At 36.1% G+C, this 23,760-nt stretch overlaps 1 protein-coding gene across 2 annotated transcripts in view; it reads right to left on the minus strand.

Annotated features, from left to right (window-relative positions):
• Window positions 1-447: 447 nt before the first annotated feature.
• LOC105034020 (glucose-1-phosphate adenylyltransferase large subunit 3, chloroplastic/amyloplastic) overlaps window positions 448-23,760 on the minus strand; it is a 147,045-nt gene continuing 123,732 nt past the window's right edge. For both annotated transcript variants that reach the window (XM_073253742.1, XM_073253743.1), the window contains 9 exons: window positions 13,567-13,660; window positions 13,234-13,346; window positions 11,402-11,474; window positions 8,729-8,809; window positions 6,478-6,564; window positions 3,865-3,969; window positions 3,648-3,754; window positions 3,512-3,572; window positions 448-896 (listed from right to left, as the gene is read on the minus strand). In XM_073253742.1, coding sequence (XP_073109843.1) covers window positions 795-896; window positions 3,512-3,572; window positions 3,648-3,754; window positions 3,865-3,969; window positions 6,478-6,564; window positions 8,729-8,809; window positions 11,402-11,474; window positions 13,234-13,346; window positions 13,567-13,660 — 823 coding nt within the window. In that variant the 3' untranslated portion in view covers window positions 448-794. The remainder of the gene's footprint in view (window positions 897-3,511; window positions 3,573-3,647; window positions 3,755-3,864; window positions 3,970-6,477; window positions 6,565-8,728; window positions 8,810-11,401; window positions 11,475-13,233; window positions 13,347-13,566; window positions 13,661-23,760) is intronic.

A 23,760-nucleotide genomic window follows, 5' to 3' on the forward strand; every position in this document is an offset into this window, starting at 1 on the left:
TGCTTATTTTCATTTGAAGTTTATGGGAGTCATACGAGATTAACAATGTTGGCAAACAAATTTTAATATTTGATTATTGGTGTATCTACACTCAACCGTTTTCTTTCAAGGAGACAATATTGATGCAGATATCAGCAGATGCGAAAGTTTGTATCCATCTCCCAATAAATTCAGATATAGAAATAGATTTGAACAATATTATCTAATCCATTAGTTTTAACTTTTCTAATGTTAAAGATTTTTCTCAAATCTTAAGATTTTTGTAAATTTAATTATATGCAAAATTTGCTAAAATCCAAAAAATATGGAAAGAAAAGTTTAATACATTATCTTACGGCATATAATTCATTATAGTGCTATTCAACTCTTAGTATATTGATCGAAGGGTTCATATTCCAATCTTGTCCACGAGTAAAGTATATAATGTGTCATATATCAAGTATCGCATCAAATTTAACAAAGAATAATTCCCATTGTAATGAACAGGAGTCGGAACCACAAATTGAATGATAGCATAGGCTAAAAGCTGCCCTGGCTTGAAATTCTTATGATTAGTCCAATACATTTGATATAAAATGTTATTTAGATATAGAAGAAAGGAAAGTATGAAGCACGGTCATTTGGATAGTAGAAGTCCCTAAAATAATGGATATGGAGAATATTCACACAATATAGCAGTATACTCATTAATGATGTACATGCTGATATTGGATTACTATATGCAATATCTATGGTGGTTTCCACCATTTCCGTACTAAACTTCTTTGTTGACCAAAAAGAGGAAAATTTGAGCATTATATGACAAATCCATCACCAATCGTTGAGTTCTTTAGTATGATGGTGATGCCAGATCGGATATAGAAGCCTTCAGAAGATCTATCTGCTTCTTGCACCCTCTGCAACCACCAATTGAGGAATTGAATAGATGAATTAAGAATATTGATCCAAAAAGTACAATTGATATATGAAAATAGCAACCTAAACAAGCACATATACATAAAATTCATATAGCACCTAAAATTCCACTAGTATTTTAACAAAAAAAGTACTAGTATAAATTGCATGTAAATATGATGAGTCATTTGAATTGAAAAACCAAGATATGCCATACCACAGACAATATGAACCATACCATACCATGCTGGTTTGGTATTGATATATGGTACAAGAGGTGTGCCGACACTTGGTATGCTGAACTCACAGCATATGAGGCATACCGACATAATGACAAGATAGCACTAGTATGGAGCTCAATACTGAGACAACATATCTTGTGAAAAATAATTATTTTTTTCATGCTTTATTAAAAAAAAAAATAGAAAGACTTTTTGAGTCATGAGCTATCACATTTGAAATTATCAAAACTTAACATCAGATGTGTACAGGCTCCTTAATTATGCATCTAGTGGTCACAATGCTATAAGGCATGAAAGTACCTTTTAAGCAATAAAAATTGAACTCTAAATCATTTGATGATAATCACATTGCAATTAGATAATTATATTTTCTCTAAGAAAATTGTCCTTTTTATAACAATTTGATGCATCAAGATGATTTAGAATCTAGAACATGATTAAAAAAGTGGATTCCAAAATGATCTATCAGGCTTTCGTAATATGATCCTATGTTAACAAATATATAAACAACAGACATGGTAAGTTAGAAATGTGGGTGTCAAATGTATGCATTGTCAAACAGTTACCGTGTTTTCTGTCAACCATCTTGCTGGAAAATCACATCCATTTGGAAAAATTGCAAGAGAAACATGGGTCTAAAAGAGATTGTATAGGAGTGGGAAAAATGTACAAAAATGGAAGATTTTGTATTGAGATCTTAGGTCAACCTTGCAAACAAGGGTCTGTTTACGGAAGAGGGCGCGCATGCGTGCACACACACACACATAAAAATGTGCAATTCAAAATTAGTGGCAGTTATGATATAAATTATTACAGAAATTTTATTCTTGGGTGGAATTTAAATTCCAGGTGCATTTCTTGAAGTACTAAATATACAACAGGTTAAGGCATCTTTAATTTGCCGAAAAAAGACAAAAAATATATTTAAATTTTTCTTGCATAAGAGCCTCCACCTTCATTGAAAACCATATATGCCACTACATTGATATGAATGAAACACCTCAAGGCATCTAGCATTTTGAAAAAAACAAGAGGGTCTATAAACAACCCTTCCTGGATATCTAAATGGGGCTTCCTAATTGTAAGATTAAGCAAAGTAAATAACGGTGCTTAGAGAAAACCACCTGTTCATGGCCTAATTGTCAAAAATGAACCGCACCATGAACATTTTTTAGCTTGTTTTAGTGTGGATGTATCTAAGGCTGAGCATGGGTTGGGTTCGATCGGGTTAAAAAAAAAATTTCATCCGACCGAACCCAATCAGATTGAAGAAAATTCAACCTGCTACCGATCATTTAAAATGTATAAACCGTTTGAAACTGAAATGAATGGTTTGTAGCGGATTTGGATGGGTTGTGTCGGTTTGAACTTCAATGTAGACCCAATGTTAATTTTAAATCCAATATTGGCCTACTTAAGCTTATTTGCTCTTTTTTTTTGTCAATTTAATGCAAAAGAGGTCTAAACCTTATAACTTACAAATTTTGAGCTCATTTTTTAACCTGTACAGAATAAAATAGAGAAAGAGAAGATTTACTCATCTGAAAGCAACTACATCTAAAAGCTTTCACTTCAGAATTGTCTCAAATTGATTTGTTTCCATCAACAATTCAACATTAATATTCCCATGAATCCAAATAAGTGACGGAGTATTTTTTAGAATGAAGTATTGAAGTCTAAACGACACCATCCCGAAATGAAAGTGAGTTTGTGAAATACTACATCGGTCGGGTTTAGTTTCATACGGGTTAAAAGTGTAAGAACCAAATCCGACTGTAAATAATCGATTTTTTACAAATCCTAAACCGATTCCATTCGATTCATATCTTTCAACCGACCGAAACCAATATTTATTGGGTCAGATTGGGTGGGTTTCTTCGGATTTTGGTTATATGCTCAGCTCTAGATGTATCTATACTTATATGTAGGATACCACTTGTTACTGAAGTGCTCGTATATGGGGTGGTTATGCATATTATTTTTCCTTAAGTGGACCGAAGAGGCTTTTCCAGTAGCTGAAAGAGATATCTGGATCATAGAAGTTACTTCCTAGCAAGAAATAACTGCTACAAATTATAGGAACAATGCTTTTGTGCAATTAATTGCACTCTTGGGACGAAACAGATATATATAAAAATATATAAGATACAATTCTCCAAATTTAGCATATTGTAACAGAATGAGGTCAGGAAATGCTAACATAAACGAAATCTTGGAAAGGAGGCAACACAACCTAGTCTCATCTATTTGATGAGTTGCTTTGTACAAGATATAAATTTTGGTAGCTATGTTTATAATCCAAAACAATTTTTCTAATGCATATATTTACCATATTTTTTTTCATAACAAGTATAGCAGATAAAAGGAAATCTTACATCTGAGTTTGAAATTATCACATTCTTTCCAATTCTTGCATTCTTGTCAATGATGCATTCCCTGAAAGATGCATATATTAACATAACATATAACGAACTAGAAAACTTTAATAGTCTAAGGAACAAAAGAAAATACCTTATTTTTGTGTTTTCTCCAATTCCAATAGGCACCCTTCCTTCAGCTAGCAATGATGCTATTTCAGCATCTGTTTCATAATAGTCAGCACCAAGCATAACTGTGTCCTGCAGATGTAGTTCAAACATAACAGTAATATCTATGACAAGTTTAAATGTAATGTTTACAGGTAAAGACTGATTCCCCATAAGCTGTGATTAGGCATTAAAAAACTAACCTTTAAATGCACATTGCAGTTTATTCGAGATCGAATTCCAACAACACTGTGCTCTATCAAGCAGTTGTCCAAGAAACTTCCATGGGAAACAATTGAATCAACAATCTGGAAAGCATGTCAAGATAAAGTAAAGGTGACATGTTCGATATGAAGAATATGAAGTATCTGATGGAATAGATGGAAGATCTTTACTGTTTAACTAGCAATATGTTGGAGATCCCATTACAGGCAAAAAAGGTGATATTTCATATGTAAGTTAATTTGTCATCATCACTGTCTTGTGACTTATTAGGGTTGCAGTAATGTTCTAATGTGCCATGATTGCTTAGGATTCTACTCCTTACTTAAAAGCATAACATACATAGACCACAAGCACAACTTTGTCAAAGCTTTTAGTATCAGGGTTAAAGAATTCAGAAAACAAAAATCAAAGCCTTTCTCATCAGATTGGACAACGGTATTGCATGCATTATCTAAATCAATAAATTAATAAACTATTGATGATGTGAACTGGAAAATGATCTCACCTCCAGAGATGAACTCAAGAAGTATAAAAATATGTTGAGTCTACTGCCCAAAATTGAGATTTATGTGAGGTCATATGTTTTAACCAAAATAAAACCCAGACAGATGATGATTGCATGATAAAATCGAAGTCCCACATATATGTAATGAGGGGCTCAATAAAACCTTATTAAACTTACTAGAAAAAGTAAAAAGAAAACGAAAAATCTTTGACAATATATGTTCAACACAGACATAAATATAATAATGTATCAGTTTTTGGGCAAAATTGAGAGGAATAATACTCATATTAAGATTAAAGGGTGAAGCCTCAAGCCCATTTGTAAGTGCAAAGCAGAATGATTTCAAAAATATTAAGAAAAAATAGTGGTTTTCAGAAATCCAACAGTTCACATAAATCAAATCTTAAAAATTATCAACAATACACATAGGCAACCAGAAACACTTTATTGAAACTCAGCTGCATCCAAATGTGCACATCAAATGCATAAATGATGACAAAAAGAAAAACCATGTTTGCAATCAGTGATCTCACCATCATGGATACATAATCAGATCTTCAGCCGAGATAGTTGATTGACCGGATTTTCAGTTGTTGTCAATCAGACAGGAAACAACTGTTAAGATTGACAATGAGAAAAGTCCTTACTGGATAGTCAGTTGGCGTATGAATCATGATTGGAGTTTGAAATACCACCCCATGGAGGGACTAGATCAGCATAACAATCTAGGGGCCGGTTAAGTATTTAAATTTCAACCCTTGCTCGTAATTTCAAAATGATCAAGTTCTTTTATTAAATACCAATTGAGATTTGAAAAGTCATGGAAGTTGTTAGTTAGCTTATTAGCTTATTTAATGATTTTTGAAAGCATACACCTCTTTCTGACACCTGGCCTAAGATCATTCTATGAGATGTGCAATATTCACTCTGTTCCTTCTATCTTTTTCCTTCCAACATTCACCTCTCTCTCTCTCTCTATATATATATATATGTACATAGTGTGTATATATATACACGTACATACGTACGTATGTATGTATATATATGTATATATATGTATGTATATGTATATGTATATCTATATCTATATGTATCTATATGTGTGTGTGTGTGTGTGTGTGTATGTACGTACGTACGTGTATATATACGTATGTATATATATACGGTGTGTATATATATATATATATATATATATGATTATGTCCACTTCATCACTGTGCACAGTTCTATTAGATTCTTTTCATGATTCTGGAAGGTAAATTGTGATTGTTTGTGAAAAGTCTCCATCTTTCTTTCGGCTTATCTTCTGCAGGAGTCTTCTCCTTTTAAGGCATCACATATTTGATCACTTATCAATTCCTAGATTTGAAATCTAATTTAAGAGAATCTTTTTTCCCTAATTTCAAAATTATTGGAACCCTCACCTAGGGTGTAAATTTTGTAAGGTAACAGTTATTCCATTTGATTCTAGAACCAACATTTCTACCACACCTATTGATCTGATGACCAAAATGTAGGGCCACCACCTGACCTTTCCAAGGAAGCAGTCGAACAAAATATATAGGCTCTTAGTCTTGTTTGAGAATTGTCTCAAAGGTAATGAGTAGCCATGCCTCCAACCATTAAGATGGAGCTTGGGCTATCTACAATCGCCTAAGATTGCCCTAGGAAACATGAAAAGAGATCAGCCTTAATCATGGAGCCTGACTACCAATATTGAGTTCAAAAGATAACATCTGGTAGAACATTGACATATATTAGGCTATTAGCATTTCGAAAGCATAATTACATGGAAGATGACAAATAGTTGTTTTTAAGCATGCATACAAGCGATTCGTTTGTAGAAATATATCCTTTATAATGACAATGAAAGATTATAACTAGAAACAAGCCTGTAAAGATAAAAGGGACAGACAAGGCCAGTAATTGTCTGGAGATTCTACAATACAAGAAACAGATCTCTTTTTCTTCCATATTAGGTACTTTGATATTTCTTACCTTACGAAATATTTTGGAAAACAAAGAAATCAACAATTACAGAGGGGCAAAAATAAAACTTCTATTCAATAGATAACCAACCACCCACCTTACTATTGTCAACTGTTGTTGGTGGTAAGTTTCTGCGTGATGTATATATTGGCTTTGTTGCATCATAAAAGCTGAAGTTTGGTGGCTGCATAATTCACTAAATTAGAACAGTTTATCTGTGTATAATGCAAGTAGTGTAATTATGATATAGAAATGCATCAGCGTTTGTGTATATCTGAGTGAAGGCTAGAATAGAAAAGGTTACACATAAGCAAGCATATTGTGCATAAATACATGAATTTTTCCTGTGACCCATAATCATGACATAAAGCAACCTTCTTGGTGGAAAAGTCACAACACAAAAAAAATTAGGTGATCCTTTCACCTGTTTACATCTGTCTATGATGGTTTTTATCAGTGTGTCCTGATTCTTTCAGATAATCTTACTGAACTGGAATTTAAAGTCTCCCAAATTTCAGAATTGATAGGTTTGGATGATCATGACCCAAAAATATTATTCTGTTTTTTAATAAGTAAAAATGTGAAGTGCGTTGAAACATAACTCTAGCTTTGTGGATGGAGATTTAAGCTAGTTAGGTAATCCCAAGTTATTATTTCTTAGAGAATATTGACTGATATTAAATTTATGTAAAAATATATTTTGTTTTTAGAAAGCACAATAAGCCATAGGAGCTTGACTATTGAACCTACAAGGCCACAATATTAGATGATAAAAGCAAACTCTCTTCCAAATTATAAACTGGCATGTATACATAGAGAAATGTAGGAGGGTGAGCTTTGGCATGACGGTAAGTTGCTCCATTGTGTCATGGAGGTCACGGGTTTGAAATACGGAAACAACTCTATGCACGCAAGGTTAAGATTGTGTACAAATCCTCCCTGACCCCATAATGGTGAGACGTCATGCACTGGGCTGCCCATCCATACTATATGGACATGAAATTGAGTTTATACAAGGACAATATCAATATTACATATATGCTTAATACAAAGCAATTCACTTGCTCTAATATCAAAAGCTTCCTACGTATAAATCTTAGGTCCAGAAATTTTTGTGATCCAAATAGAGATTTATAATAAAGCACCATAGTAATACTTCTCAGATAAAGAAACCAGATAAACCTAGATTTGCTAAAATCAGAAACAACTGGACATTGAGTTATAAGTGGTTTAGACTTACAATTGATAGGAACTTTAGAAGTATATGGGGGAAAAGAAAGAAAAGAAATAATTGAAAGGATATCTCAAGTGCATATTCGTTTGTGGGGCTGTTAGTTGATATAAGCAGCTTGAATTTGGTTCAAGCTTCGCTTGAACATAAGCCCAATGGAGACTGGTCAAAGTTAAAGTTAAATGACCCAGGCTTGAACTTGCTTTCTGGAATTGAAACAAATTTCAAGGCAAGCCAGAGATAACCTGGCTGGATTAGGCTTCAAGTGGGTGATTAATGCACATATGCATGCATAAAATCCAAGCATTGGAATAGATCCAACTGCTGAAGTTTAGGGCACTAAGGGTTAGAAAGCTGAAACTTGTCAGCTCTGCTCTCTATCTCAAAGACTGCACCTTCCACTCCCACCAATCCTTCTCATTTTGCTTTTTGAAATTATTGTTCATGACTAAGGTTTAGAATCTTTTGATTAGTGGATTATTTAAATTGTAAAATCAGGTTAGATTTTTACTCAAGTTTGAAAATCAGCTATTATTCAAGCTTGAACTGACTTTGATCAAGCTCGAACGTCTTAGTGAAATACAAAGAGAGAGGGAGAAAGCAGAAAGAGAGATTGTGCAGAGCTTGAATCAGGCTTGACCTGTGGTTAAGCTTGATACAATTTCAATTGGTTTTGTCTAGATTTAAGATATAAACCGATCAAAATAAGCTCATGTTTGGCTCAGTCCAAAATTGGGCTAGCTTAGGTTTGATCAAATAAAAAATAAGTTGAGCATAATCTTAAACTTCCGGCTCAAAATCAATCTGAAGCCAAACATCATCCAGCCTAGGCTTGACAACTCTTGTATTTGTTACACCCCTAGGAAAATCAGACCACCAATATCTTTCAGACTATGTAAAATTACTGAGACTTTCACAGTGATCATACCATGAAAATTGCAATGAGGAAAACTTATCTGAAAAGTTAAGACACCTAGCACTCAATTTTTGATCAATCTAAGTCATTAAAGCAAGTTTACCATCAACAGATACAAGAAATAATTAGGCAGGTCACTGCTGTTAAAGAAACATCCATAAAACATACAATTTGAATGATTTCCATGTACAAAGGACTTACATGTGCAGCAAGGGCAAGGTTCGCTTCAAAGAAGGATTTAATAGTCCCAATATCCTCCCAGTAATCATTGAAAAGATATGCCTGCAGAACATGAAACAGTTTCAACATTCCATTGGACAACTCGGTTTTCGAACAAAATGTTGTCATATTATATTTCTGTACGCCGAAGATTGTGATTCTGATGTGGCAGTGCAAAAATATACTTTCCTCTGCAACATTTAGTAATAACTTCTGGTGACAGAGTGTTAAAAATTTGAAATAAATCATAAAAGCCTATTTGGGCACACAGTTTCCATAAAGCTGGGATTTACTTGACCACTATGAAATGAAAAAGGTACTTTCAAAATGCATGAAGAACAGAATCTTAGTATAGCTAGTGATGAGAACTGTATGTCCAGACTTATTTGTCATTCAGCTTGCTTACCTCAGTCCAAGTGGTAAACAGACCAATATGCTTCTGTTTATCTTCTAATCTAAGTGAGAAATATGAACATTGGTTTACTTACCTTAGAGAAAACATAGGTTTTAAATTTAGGTTCTCTCTCTCTCTCTCTCATTTCCTCCATCTCCTCCCATCTCTTCTCCTTCATCATTAGAGAGCACTAGGTGTAACCTCTCAAGGACCATCAAAAAACAACATAACAAGGTAAAAAAAATACCAGAGCTGATGCTGCTAAATGGATCTAAAACTCAATTTTTACAATCATTTGATTGTAAATCTTCAAATTCCAAAGGATGAAGAAGGCTTTGCTAAACAGATGTTTGGGAATATTTGTTGCAATCACACCATAAATAAATCAGGGGATAAATATATGCAATAGGTATATGATTATTGGGACTAATATGCAACTTGAATTGAGACTGATTATACAAATGAAGAAAATTCAAAGGAAAGATTTGCAGAAGACCACAATAGACCTTAAGGTTAAAATTAAAATCTTCTAGATGTTTCAATTCGTTAGTAACTTCACATCTCTTAGGAATATTCTATAAATATCCATTCTAGCAGTGAAGTCTATGCAAAAGAAGCCTACACATGCTGCAGGTGCAGAATGTGGCAGGTTAATCTTGTAAACACCCCAAGTTCCCAACCATGGTATGCCATTTCACTACCCAGTTTGGGGTATTTTGGGCCCCTTACTATCCCAACTATTAGAGGAGGAGGCAAAGAAAACCTCTTGTGCCTTCTCTTCCTTCCCCTCTTCCAAAAGAAAAAAAAAAAATCCTCAGGAAAAGGGAGGGAGGAGAGAGATTTCTTTCCTAATTTGCAGCTAGATCCCACCGAAAGCAGGTACAATTCCCTCCATCCTTCCCCTTGCTCTCTTTTTCCTTATTCATGCCTAAGGCAAAAGTTAGGAAAATGAGACATCATGCTAAAATTTTATATTTTGGCATGATTTCATGATATGCTATAGATGTGTGGATGATCTATGAATTCAAGTAAAAAACTTAATTTTTCATTGAGCTTGTATTTCTTCTATATTTTTGGATTAAAAATAATAAATAAAATATAGTTAAAAATTGGTACCATGTTTGAGGGGTACACATGCTACTATCTATCTTATCATGATAGCAATTTCTTTAACTTTGGGTATGGTTATGACTAGTTGAACCTAAGCTGAAATTCAAATAAGTTTCAAAAATAAATGGTGGTCAATGCAAATCAGTGGGCTGGAAAAAATTATTATCGAGTACTGCCGGTTGGTTTTTATGTTGTTCTAAATTAAAATTAACTTTTTCACATATTGTATAACCAAATATTAAATTTACATTTAAAGACTAAGCAAAAATAATTAAAAATAAAATTATGAAAAATTAGTATTATGTATGGATAATGTAGACATCAAGGTTCACCAACTGGTATTGGAAGGCGTACTAGCTGGTGACCAATTCAGTATGGTATGGATTCATACCATGCCATTTTGAGGCATACTAAAACAAGGAGAGCTGGAGAGCAAGGGGAAGAGAGAAGGAAAGAGAGGGTCAGAGAGGAAGGGAAAGAGAGGGAGATGGAGGGGGGAGAAAATGAGAGGCCAAGAAAGAGGGCACAAAACCCCTCCTTGTCATCAGGTCAGGGCTATAAGAGAGAGAGAGAGAGAGAGAGAGAGAGAGGGATGGGGGAGGAAGCTTACCAGTAATGCCAGGAGAGGGGGAGAGGGCATGCATAGAGTGGAAGCATGTTCTGAGCAATCACAAGTGCAAGTTGGGGGTGGGGGGTTGCTATAGTCACGAGTGGTGTAGGGGAGGGGTTCTCAAAACATCATCAGCCAAGAGGGTAGGGGAGGCTTTTTACTGAGCCGAGCAAGGGAAGGGGGCATTTAATCAAATCAAGCTAGGCGCTGCATTTGGCAGGGTGGTTAATTAACCAAGCCAGGTGGGTGGGGTTTCTAATCAATTACAATGTGAATGTGGTGCTTGTTGTTCCTTTATGTGTAGGCTTCCTTTCCTACATGAATGTGTAGGTCTAACATGCTCTTCTAATGACCATCAACTAGATCCAATGTCCTACATGCCATAGATTATATATTTAGTGATTAACGAGAAAATTCATAAATTAAGGAATTAGTTTAAAAATTCAGAAGATTTTAGGGAAATTCAATCATATGAATATGACCAAACAATTCAATGTTTTGTACAGGATCTAAACCAACTTATAAAATCTTTAATACATACCTTGATGAAGAACTCATTTGCAGAAGCAGGAATTATTTCAGAACCAAAGTCATTTGCAGTAGGAAACCGCCATCTGACCTAACAATGATGCATAATATTTAAGGCTCCTACATTGCAATGCTTTAATTGCTTTTACTTTGACAAGATACATGAATGACCCAACAATGTAAGCATTAATTAAGATTAGATAAGGATATGCAAAATACATACGATTTCAAAAATACCAAGCAAACGCATTTGCAGGCATACCTATGTATCTCTGTGCAATAATTATTTATATAAAATTCCAAAGTAACCATAAATCAAGTGTTTTCCAGCTCATTTACCTATGGATCAACTGGTCGAAGTATATATAGCTTTAAGAGCAATGGCTTGATTCAATGTTCTGATAGGATCTACAAAAAAGGACCCAAACAAATTGAATTTCAATTTGTATATGTTTTAATATGTTTCATTATATTTAATAATGGTTCAGAATTGGACTAAAAATTTGCATTGTCATCCATTTTAACATAAAAACATTCTTGATCTCCAAAGTATGTGGTTTTTAGTTTTCATGTGTGATGAAGGACAACTTAAAGGAAGGCTTCAAATACTTTTCTAAGATGTGATGACAAGCAATTCGAGAAAATCTGAAGCTAAACTAATCATGAAAAAATCTATCCAGTGCTAAAATTAATGACACAAGTAAATATGACAAGTAACAAATGATTTGATGATCTAATCTAAAGAAAATAAAGCTTAATAAGATGGATACAACATGCAATTCCGAGATCAAATGTAATTATTGCAGCAATTTAAACTAATAGTCTATGTCTAGAACCCCTAAAAAATCAAGGCCCAGAATGTTACCTAAGTAATGGTGTCTGTTAGAAACTTGGAGGCACCAAGAAGTGGCAAAGCAACATTCATGCCAATGAGCCATGCAGCAAGCAAGTTTTTCCACAATCAGTGATGTTTAGAAACATGGCACAATCTCATTTGTGGTGAACCAGAGGATAGGAGACAAGCGGGATGTTGCTGCTGCAGCAAGGAAACAGCAGTAGCCTAAAACTCAGGGTTTGAATGTGTTTAGAATTGAAGATGGTGGCCAATCTGAATTGCAGCTGGATAAGGGATCAAAGGTGGACAAAGATGCTTCTAAAGGATGAGAAACAATGCAACCAGACCTGGAGTACTGGGTGCCCAGGTTTTGGATATGCAGATCTGGTAGCAAGCAGGCTGCCAGGTAGAAGGCTGGCTGCCACCAGATTCAAGTGGATGCAACAGCAACAGTTTATCTAGGGTCAGGCAATGTTGTGAGAGGGTTAGGGTTTCAGCAACGAAAAGAGGGAAGCTTCAGCACTTTAGACAGAATAGAAACAGGGAATGTGGAAATGAAGATGCGTCATAGTGGAGAAAGAGGAAAAATAAGACTAGAATATGCTATTTACATCAGAAGCCCCGAAAATCCCTTCCCTGACTCTGTTACCAGACATTAAAATTCTCATTCTTATACCATTACATTTGTTTTAGGCTCCCAGCCTATTCTCTCCTTGCATTGTAGCCCTACTCTGTTACCTTCTTTTCTTTGTTTTTTTAAAAATCCCCTTAGGTACTCAACAATTGCATGGCACTCCAATGGCACATTCATGTAAGAGAATCACAATATCTTATATTTTTTTAAATATAGTAAGTGTAAAAAATTTACTGTTAAAGTCATTTTTACGCCTCAATGCCATCATGAAGATTCAGGCATCCAGGCATATGCTTGTGTTAGGATCTCAACAAAAAAGCTTAAAGAAAATTCCCCCCTCCCTAGAAAAATACTTATTTCAAACTATACATCATACCTTAGAAGATTTAAAAGTATCTCCTTCTTGAATATGTACACTCCCATAGAAGCAATATATGGTTTTTTTTCTGCCTCTACTCTTGACAACCCCAATACAGCAGTGTCCACTTCCTGTAATAAAATAGATGAAAATTAGTTGTGATCAATATTAACACATCTCACTGCAATTTAGCTCCATCACTAGTCCAGCGACATGATGGTATCAAGAAAAGGAATTCAGGTATCCAGCCACCAATGCTGTTGGTTAAGGCATTATCATAGGCTGACACTCTTGTGGAGTAGATAGAAAAGCATAACAAAGAAAATGAATCAAAAAATTAATAAAGTTTACCATTGCTTTCAAAACTTCTCCTCTTGGCTTTTCACTGAACGAGATGACCCTTCCTTTGTTGTCTATTTTCATCAAACCAAAATCTGATGCACGGCTGACATTGGAAAGCAAAAGCTCAATCATATTAGCTCAAATGAAAAGCAGCAAATATTAAAAATCAAAAAAATAATAAACAACCTAATTCATTTTACTTGAGGAAATTGCAACCATGAAGTCTGATTCATCTTGTGCAAGTCCAAATAAAAGATGTAGAAAACAGCATGGTATATAAGTATGCACGGTGTGGTTATAATACACATTAAGTAAAAAAGGACTTTGCACCTGCTGAAAAACTTATTTATGATGAATGAAAAATACAATGTAAAACTTGGATGTGACCTTCAAGGCCTAAAATGCTTGTGTACAGAAACATATCTTTTTATGAATCTATGCACAAAGTTATATTACACACTGACTTTAAATCTTTAACAAAGATTCAACAATTGTAAAATCAATGCTAGCCATTCAAATTAAAAATCCAAATAGTTGATTTTGATCTAGACCACCAAAAATGCCCAGGAACCAAAAATCATATATTTTTGATCTAACCTATGTATCAAGTGGGTTCAAAAATGAACAGTATTGATTGTACTAATGTGCTAAAGTATAGATAGGGGAACAAAAACTGAAAATCTACTTCATTGATCATGATGCACACATTAAGACATGGATAGATCTGAATTCAATAGGTTTGGAAGATCAGATCATACAAAAACTTAGCATCATGATATTAAAATGTCCATATGTGCACCCACCTGATGCTTAGTTTACTGACCACCAGAAAATATGATCTCTGATTGCTAGGCAGTTCTTGTGCAAAGCTCAAGTCCAGTGGTTTGGATTATCTATTCGCTGCCCATCATCACTTTTCAACTATTAAATCTTTTACCAACAATTTAGTATTTAGTGTGTGGCAAGGATCAAGGTCCTAGTGTGAATGCCTATCCGGTTTGGTCCCAGGTACATCGTATCGGGAAGGACCAAAATGACTACTAACAGTAAAAAGAAGAGAAAAAAATGTTCCAGGATCTCAGGATGTAATACCCAGGCCTGATATTGAACTGGGCCTGGTCTACTTGACCGGCCCAACTACTAGGAAAAGAGCCCAACAAGAGAGCCACATGATTTTTAAAGCACAACCAAAGAAACACAAAAGACTCCCATTATGGGAGTCTCCTCCCTCCCAATTGCTATGGAGCGAAGCTGACACCGAGTGGGAATCGACCTCCCTCCATTCTGTTTAAAGAGCCAGCCCACCTTCCCCTTCCATCTCAACCCAAGCTCGCGAGGTCATGGCAAAATGCCCTTCTCTCCTCTTTTTCTTCTTCTTTGCAGAGCCCATTACCATGTTCGCTAGAATCACAGCCCTAGCATTGTTGGAACCCAGATAAGACCCTTCAATCTTTAAATTAATTTGGTTTGCCATCTTCTTCAGCCACCATAGCTCGATTTTTGGCAGATAAATCACCAGATGTAATTGAAATAGTGGTGCTCTGTTCCCCTATTTTCTTCCTTTTCCTGACGCCATTTATTGCTGCCAATCACTGGTTAGGAATACCAAGCTATGCCATCACCACCTCTGCTGGCAGGAAGTCTCCCCTATCTTCAAAAAGAAAAGTAAAAAGGAGGAAGTAATCCCCTATTTCACCGTGGAACCAAAGAAAGAGGGAAAAGAAAAGAAGAAAAGGAAAAAAACGGAGAAAAAGAAAAGGAGAGATTTTCTCTCTCTTCCCTCTCTCCTCTCCTTCTCTCTACTCTATCTCTCTAGTTTCATGTTCCAAACATTTCTCTCTACATGGATTTTCTCTCTCTACTATTGTTAGATCCGGCAAAGAACTCTTCTCAATGACTTTGATCAACCTTGGTCAACGGGTCCTAACCTATGATCGTCGAGCAACATGCCAGCACCCATCCTAGCTAGATTGGGCATCAGGGTTTGCCGTACCGGGCCGAACCGCCCGGTACGGGGCGTACCGAGCCGGACCGGTCCCTTACCAGTCCGGTTCGGGCCTTTTTTTCGGAAAACGACCCCGAACTGTCCGGTTCGGTGCGGTTCGGGCCCATACCGCCCAGAACCGGCGGTATAGCTCGGTTCGCCGTCGGTTCGGGGTGAACCGAACCGTACCACCCAGGAGACCATTTCATATGGGGAGGGGGGGAGGAGGGAAAGTGGGGGCCTTTTCACGTGGTTGGGGGGAGGGAGGGGGAGAGAAATGGCATGGCCCACTTCACATGGGGGATTAAAGCACCAGGTCTTTGGTGTTCTTTAAGAGTTCTCAGAGAACACCCATGGCCGTGGGCAACTTAATCGTTAAGACCTCTAAAAAATTAGAAAAGAAGGCAAAATTTTATGAAATTGGGAGTGATTTGAGAAGAGGCTGATCTTTGGCCGGAGGTAAGATAATCTGTTATTTTGTTAATAAATATTTTTTTTATTTTTGTTGTTAGAAATATGATAAAAATGAGGTAAAATAAAAATAAGAGAAAATCATGCCAAAATCTTATGATTTTGGTATGATTTAATTATATGTGATAGATCTTTAGAAGATCTACACGATGACATCAAAATTATTAATTTTTATTAATTATATATATTTTAAATATTTTTATATATTTATTCATTTAAAAATTAAAAAAAAAATTTAAGAAAAAAAAATCAAGTTTGGAAATCATGTTTAAAATGATTCAAGCTACTTAAATCTAATCTCAAATTTTTTTAAAATATTTGAAATTAAAAAATTATTTTTTATTATTTAAATTAAAAAAATTAATTATAAAATAAAAATATATAAAAATAATGTTATATTTTAGTTAATTTAAAAATATTATTTAAGCATATAACATATTTATTTTGAATTTATAATTTTAAAATAATAATTAAAATTATTTTAAAATTATATATAATTATTTTAATTATCATTAAACTATCGTGTTTTGTTATACTTGCATATATTTTAATTATATATATATACTGCGGACGATCTTGCACGTGGAGTAGGGTCCATGGATGTATCTGGATCATCCTCGCATTATGGATCCTATTATCCACAGTCACCTTATGATCCATATGCATATGGTGCATCCGAGGCATCATCTTCTAGTGGTTACTATCCTATGCAGTCTGGAGCATCTTACGGATCAGATTTTGCTACTGGCATATTTGGATGGGCTCCACAACCGTACCATCATCTCGAGGATACTTCTCAGAGTCAAAATTTTAGCGAGAGGTCTGAGATGTCTTACAATCCAGAGAGAATGCCTTATGAGACAATGAATATTCGAAGTACATGCCGCTTGGCTAAAGGGTTGGACTGATATCCCTTCAGACTATGTTGATGATCCAGACATCTACGAGCGTCACAGACACTCGACAAGAAATTAAATGCAGAGTACATCTTAAGGTTCGTATATCAGTTATTACGCTTTGTACTTAAATATTTAGATACATTTTAATACGTATTTTATATATTTTTTCTTTAGTTTTAAGATGACATAGTTGAAATATAATGTAAATAAATATATGTTTGAAATTTTGGATCAAGAGTCTTTGTACCGCAATCTAACTCCAAATTGAACCCAAATATGTCAATAATATGCAATATAATGCTATATTGAGGTTGTATTTATCAATTATTAACTTCAAAAATCCAAAAAAAAATTAAAAATTGAAAAAAATAGTGTACCGGTATCGGACCGGTATGCCTAGGCGTACCATGTGTCGTATGGTATGGTATCGTACCGTACCATACCGGTCCGGCATCAGCACGCCGTCTGGTACCGGTACAACGAACCTTGTCGGCACTACTACATTTGATCACCAATCATCCTATTGAACCATCGTACACTAGTTCAATCATCATCTAATTAATTAACTTTGATCAAATTTTGATTGGAATGCCAGGAAATATATCTTGTTTGCTTTGTTCCACCCCTCAAGTATCTCTCTCTTCATCTCTATTATTCTCTCTCTATATGATATATGAACCTAATGAAAAATCCTGAGCCAATAGTTTTGAATCCGAGTTAACCCATAAAGAGACTTCGAACCATCCTACTGGTTGGGCAGCATGTCCGCACCACCCAAGCCTCCGTTAAGCATCACAAGATCTAGCATTTATTGGTCTTTATGGAACCCTTGTACATTAATCATCATGATTAAATAAAATTACTTAATCAGATTGACCTTTGACCATCAAATGACATACTGTCCTCCACTTTGGCTCTTATCAAACACCACTAGATTTTGTCATCCTTGATCGATATGGAGCTAGTGGTACCCTAATCCGATTGCGATTAAATGAAGTTTAATGACCCGATCGACCTAGACCATTGGATGCAATTATCCATCAAACCTATCTTTCTTAATTATCTATATTTTTTTTAATTATTGGGTCGATTATGTACAGGGGTGTAGTCGTCTCAACAAAAAGATGTCCAATAGTGATATACTGCGATATGATCTATTAATTGAAGATTTTAAAAAAAAATTTCTGAAATTACTTGGATTTATTGGAGTACGTATGAGGTAAGTAACAATCCACCTTCTTTATATTTTTTTATTTATATAATATTATTTTTGGTATCGAATAAATTGTTTATGAACTTATATAATTTATGAAGTTTATGAAATTATGTTTTGAATGAAAATTAATATGAAACTCGAAGTAATATTTCTAAGACTATTACTATAATTGTTTGCTTATCTAATATTGTACAAGTGTATTTTGATTGAATTATGGAATATGTATTATTTTGTGAAAAGAATTTTGATATATATTTGATTTGGACTCTCACCCAGACTATATTTTGAATCTTTCCAATTTGGGATTATGCATTCGCACTCAATTATTATTGAGCTCGTGACTATGTTCTGGCCTAGCCAAAGGATATAAGTATGGTATTTCAGCACTGCCATAGTATATAAGTGTGGTATTTTGTCCCTGCCATAAGATATAAGTGTGGTATTCCGGCTCCACGATAAGGTATAAGTATAGTACTCTGATCCCGCCACAAGGGATAAGTGTGGTCATAATTGAAGACTGTTAAGTTGAATATGATTTATTCAGAAGCAGATTTTTCAATCTGTATATGAATATTTAAAAGACATTGGAATTACTAGATTTGTGTTTTAAGAATGAGTTAATTATGTTTTTACATAGATCGATGACAAATTATATTTTGACTATCTTATCCTATATTATCATATAAATTATCTAGTTAAGGTATTCATTATTTACTGAGCTGTGAGAATTTTACCAAAATAATGTCCTTTTTAAAACAAATTACCAAAATAATATGCTCTCCAAACTATTTACCGAAATACTGTCCAACGGAAAGTCGTCCTATGATCGGGCGACTTTTCTTGCTGACTCACCATAATTCTTGCCATATGGATTGTTGAGTGGCTTGTACATAAAGTCGCCCTAAGATAGGGCGCTTCAATAAGTCGCCCTATGATAGAGTGACTATATAAGTCACCCTACCATAGGGCAACTCATTAACGGACACTGCGACTATATGAGTCGCCCAGCCACTGTGCGATCTTCTCCTCAGCTCCTTTCTCTCTATCTTTAGGGTTCAAGCTGCCGCAAGTGAGTCTCCCTCGGCTCCTCTCTCTCTCTCTCATGCCCCTTACATCTCCCATCCGTGGGCGGGCTCCCTCAACTCCTCTCCATCGAGGGAAGACAAAGGAAAAATCAACAAAATAGAAGAAAGCCGGAAAAAATTAGAAGGTAAGCCTTTTACCCACATAGATTGATCATTTATTTTTTACGTTTCACTTCTTATTCTTTTCATTTCATCCTCTTTTTCAGAGATATGTGGGGAAGAAGAGCACTTGAGGGAGATCGGAGGGGTTCATTAGGTTCCAGTTGGGGTTTTCTCTCAGGGCATTTTGTGCGAGTTGGTCCCTTGAGGTTTTGAGAGCTTAATCTTGCTAGAAGCATGATATAATTTTAGGGGTTGGGGATTTTTGATCGAAAAGATTCTTCTTTGCCGACAAAAATTTTTAATTTATGGATTATGTTCTCATAATAATATGAATGATACCAAATCCATGGGGTGAGACTTGCACTAGGCTAAGTTATGTTCTCATGTTGGTCTGGACCATTTCTAATTTATCTACTTCAATGTATGTAGAGAATTTGAAAAATGGATCCAAGACTTATCATTGTTATCTTCCATTAGGATGGGAGGATCAGTCGTCACCTAACATGCATATTTTGATGGTGGAAGGATCTAGATGGCCATAGTGGACCGTAACGCAACATACCAAAAATGGTGCGAGTCTGCTATGCTGTTATTGGATGGAACCCCAATCAATGTGGAGTTTTGCTAATATGTAGATTTTGATTCATACTACTGGACAGTATTTGGCCGTACCTATTGAAGACGATCAGATCACATACACCATCTTGGACATCCCATCACAGGACATCACAGAGAGTTTTTCTGATGATTGAAATTTTTATTGAACCAACAGCAATAAGAGTTTTGGGTGGTGGTCAATAGTATGTGAGTGTATCTCAGCCTGTATCTGCCCACTTGGCAATCCGATATGGGGGGATCTCTACTGGATGCACCTCCAATGGCCGAGGAAGCTGGACATGAATATGGAGGCACCCCTGTATGTACGGTTGGTGGACCAACAGCATCCATAACTGGTAGTTCTCAGTACATGTAGGGCAGAGGCTGCGTATCAATGTGGAGTAACACCACATTTGATGATGCGGGGGTCGGTCCTAGTTATTTGACAGCTACCATGGAGCATGTGGAGCATGAATCTAATGACTTTGTACTACTTAATCAGCCACATGCATGCTATGCTCGGGTTGGAGGATTGGAAACCGCAATGGCCGATACAACTTTATTCAAAAATGAAGCCACTATTAGTTATGATCCTAATCCTACTAATGATGAAGATGAGGATGATGATGCGGAGTCTGATGGCAGTGATAGTGGGATGCGGAAGAGGATGTCCCACCACGCTAGATACCCCTTGTTCCTAAATTGAGCTGGTTGATGCATCCGACAACAATGAGGCCACATCCCATAGAGCATTGCCAAAACATCCATTCTTTGATGGGAGTGAAGAGTTAAGAAAGGAAATGGTATTCGAGTCGAAAGAATAGGTCCAATGCATTGTAAACAATACCCATTCGCACCCACCATCCTTTCAAAGTCATCAGTCAAATAGGATTAAATGGAGCATCATGTGTAAACAATTCGATAGTTGCAACTGGCATCTCCACTCATATTGTCGAACCAAAATACAGCGATGGGAGATTACGATATATAAAAGGCCACACATGTACTTGAATACAGATGTGATGCGAGATCATCTACAGCTTGATGCATGCATGATTGCCGATATCATTAAGGATCAGTTAGGATAGAGATATCCATATCTATATCAGTTGTCAGGCTTACGTACGTGATATATGGTAATGCGAGGCATCTTACAGGAAGATATGGGTGGCTCAACAACTTATCATTAGCAAGCTGTTGGAGAGATTGGACGAAGTCCTACAACGCATTGGGTCTTTGGCTAACTGTATTTTTTATCGTGCCAATGAGGGGACTGGTAGATTTTAATAAAAATTTCTACGACAAAGCCAAACATAGAGGTGTTCCATCGTGTTTTTTGGGCATTCGTCCATGCATTTGGGGCTTTCAGTTCTGCTGCCTACAAATTAGTATCGATGCAACGCATCTGTACGGTCGATATAAGGATACTCTTATGATAGCCGTGAAGAAGATGGAAAGGTAGTATCTATCCTCTGGCATCTGCCATTTGTGAAGGCGAGACCCATAGTAGTTGGTCATGATTTTTATAGTGTTTGCACCGTTATGTGGCATGTGACCATATAGGGATCGACATAGTCTCAAACCGGCATAAAACAATATTAGTTGCTGTTTCAGATAAATCTATTAAGTGGACCGTACCTTATGGATATCATAGATTATGCCTTAGGCATATTAAGGCGAACCTAAATGGTAATTCCATGATGCGGCATTTTTGGCTTATTTCCATCAAACTGCAAAATAAAATCAGCCATGGAAGTTCGATCAAAGCATGCAACACATTGAGAAAATGTGGTCCAATTGCTTCCAATATCTCAAAAGATATCCACTTGACGATCCGAGTAAATGATCGTTGGCGCATGACATGGATGGAAGTAGGTATGGAATAATGAATACAATCTAACTGAAAGTTTCAATAAATATTGAAGGGGGCCCACTCATTGCCAATTTCTGCACTTGTCCGTCTTTCCTTCGAATGCTTGTCAAAGTGGTTTAGCGTTAGACATGCATCAGTAGTGAGGAAAACTGGCAGGATGTTCACCAATAAAATTATACGTAAATTAAATAGACACCAACTGAAGTCTAGGGAGCATGATGTGGTTAAGTATAATGAGCAACCAAATTTGTATAAGATTCGGTTGAGATGCAAGTATTATAGCCCCAACGAACCTATTATACACAGACAATCGACTTAAGGGAGCACACATGCACATGTCGAAAATGACAGTTACTACACTACGCATGCTTCTATTTGTTTGCTATATATGCCAATGAGAATTTGGACTAAAAGCAATTCGTGGACGACTGTTATACTATTGGACATTATGAGCAGTCCTATGCACCTACCTTCTACCCCCAGAGAGTCCTCATTATTGGCCGGCGTAGACTACTCGATTCATACCGCACCTTTCCATAAGACGACATAGAAAGGGACATCCACAATCGAGGATCCAAATGATATGGATGCAATGGAGAGCTAAAATATCATACAGTGTGGACTATACAAGATGGGCACAACCGGTGCAGATGCCCCCGATGGTGCTAATTTATTTGTTTCTTCATATGACATGCAGACTGTCTTTATGTATCACTTATGTTCTTTTTAAATTATTTTGATTATATAATCATACCGTATAAATGTTTAAAAAAATTTATGAAATTATTCTGTTATTGTTAGCTATTTATGTTAAATTTACCATCTTTGAAATTTCTTATCATCTTTGATATTTCTTGGTCGTAAGCTCGTCTTTTCATTTTGTTATAACAACAGTAGATATGACATGGCTAGTTTAGACTCCGACATCCATCCGGGCCAACAGACCCTACCATGCTATATCTTCAGACCTGACACCATAGTGGCTGTATATATATTCTAAAGAGGACATGAGGCCCCTACACTGTAGACACAGAGTCTACCACGATGGACGCCTAATAGCCACATGAGAGAATCGAGTATCTTCACATGACTGATTTTTATGAAATTTTTAAAATATGCGACATACAGCTTGATTAGGCCCTCATCACAACCATGGTAGAGAGATGGCATCAGGAGACTTTCCACCTCCGCATCGGGGAGACGACGATCACATTACAGGATGTTGCTGTTCTCCTTAGATTACGGATACATGGGCCTGCCATCACCAGTACCACACAGATCATCTGGTCGGACCTCTATGAGTTATTTAGGATTAGACCATCAGAACGATGCTGTCCAAGTATTCTCTGAAATTTCATCGCTTTATGATATATTCCACCACTTATCGGATGATGCAGATGATGAGACCGTGCAGAGGCATGCTCGAGCATTCATTCTACACCTTATCGATGGCTATTTGTTCACCGATAAGTCCGATTCCCACGTTAGTTATTGTACTTATCCCTGCTACATGATCTCCACACGTGGGCAGTTGAATTAAGCAGCACTGCTTTAGCCTTCTTGTATCGTGAGCTCTGCAAGACCATCGACCAGATGTACATGAATAGTTGGGCCATTGGTGTTGTTGTAGCTTTGGGTATGGGGGCATTTACACATCGAACAGCCAGATAGGGTGCTCCCAGGGTAGGAGCCCACCTGCCGACGTCAAAGATGATGCAGTAGGACATGGCCCATTGGATGAGGATGACGCTGGTATTAAGGCCCATTTGTGGATACAGCATGACCAGATTAATCCATTGGATGCAGGTATGTAACCAATAATACTATTTTTTTATGATAAATGACTACACGTTTCACAGAATAACATATTGACTTTATTTTGGACAGGTGGCAGACTCGACTGACTGGTGCTAGCAATCTGGTGCCGCACACAGTCATATATTATAGGGATCACTTGACCAGCAGTGCAACGATCA

The sequence above is a fragment of the Elaeis guineensis genome, chromosome 3 (assembly GCF_000442705.2).
Source record: "Elaeis guineensis isolate ETL-2024a chromosome 3, EG11, whole genome shotgun sequence".
In the NCBI taxonomy this organism is placed as follows: Eukaryota; Viridiplantae; Streptophyta; class Magnoliopsida; order Arecales; family Arecaceae; genus Elaeis; species Elaeis guineensis.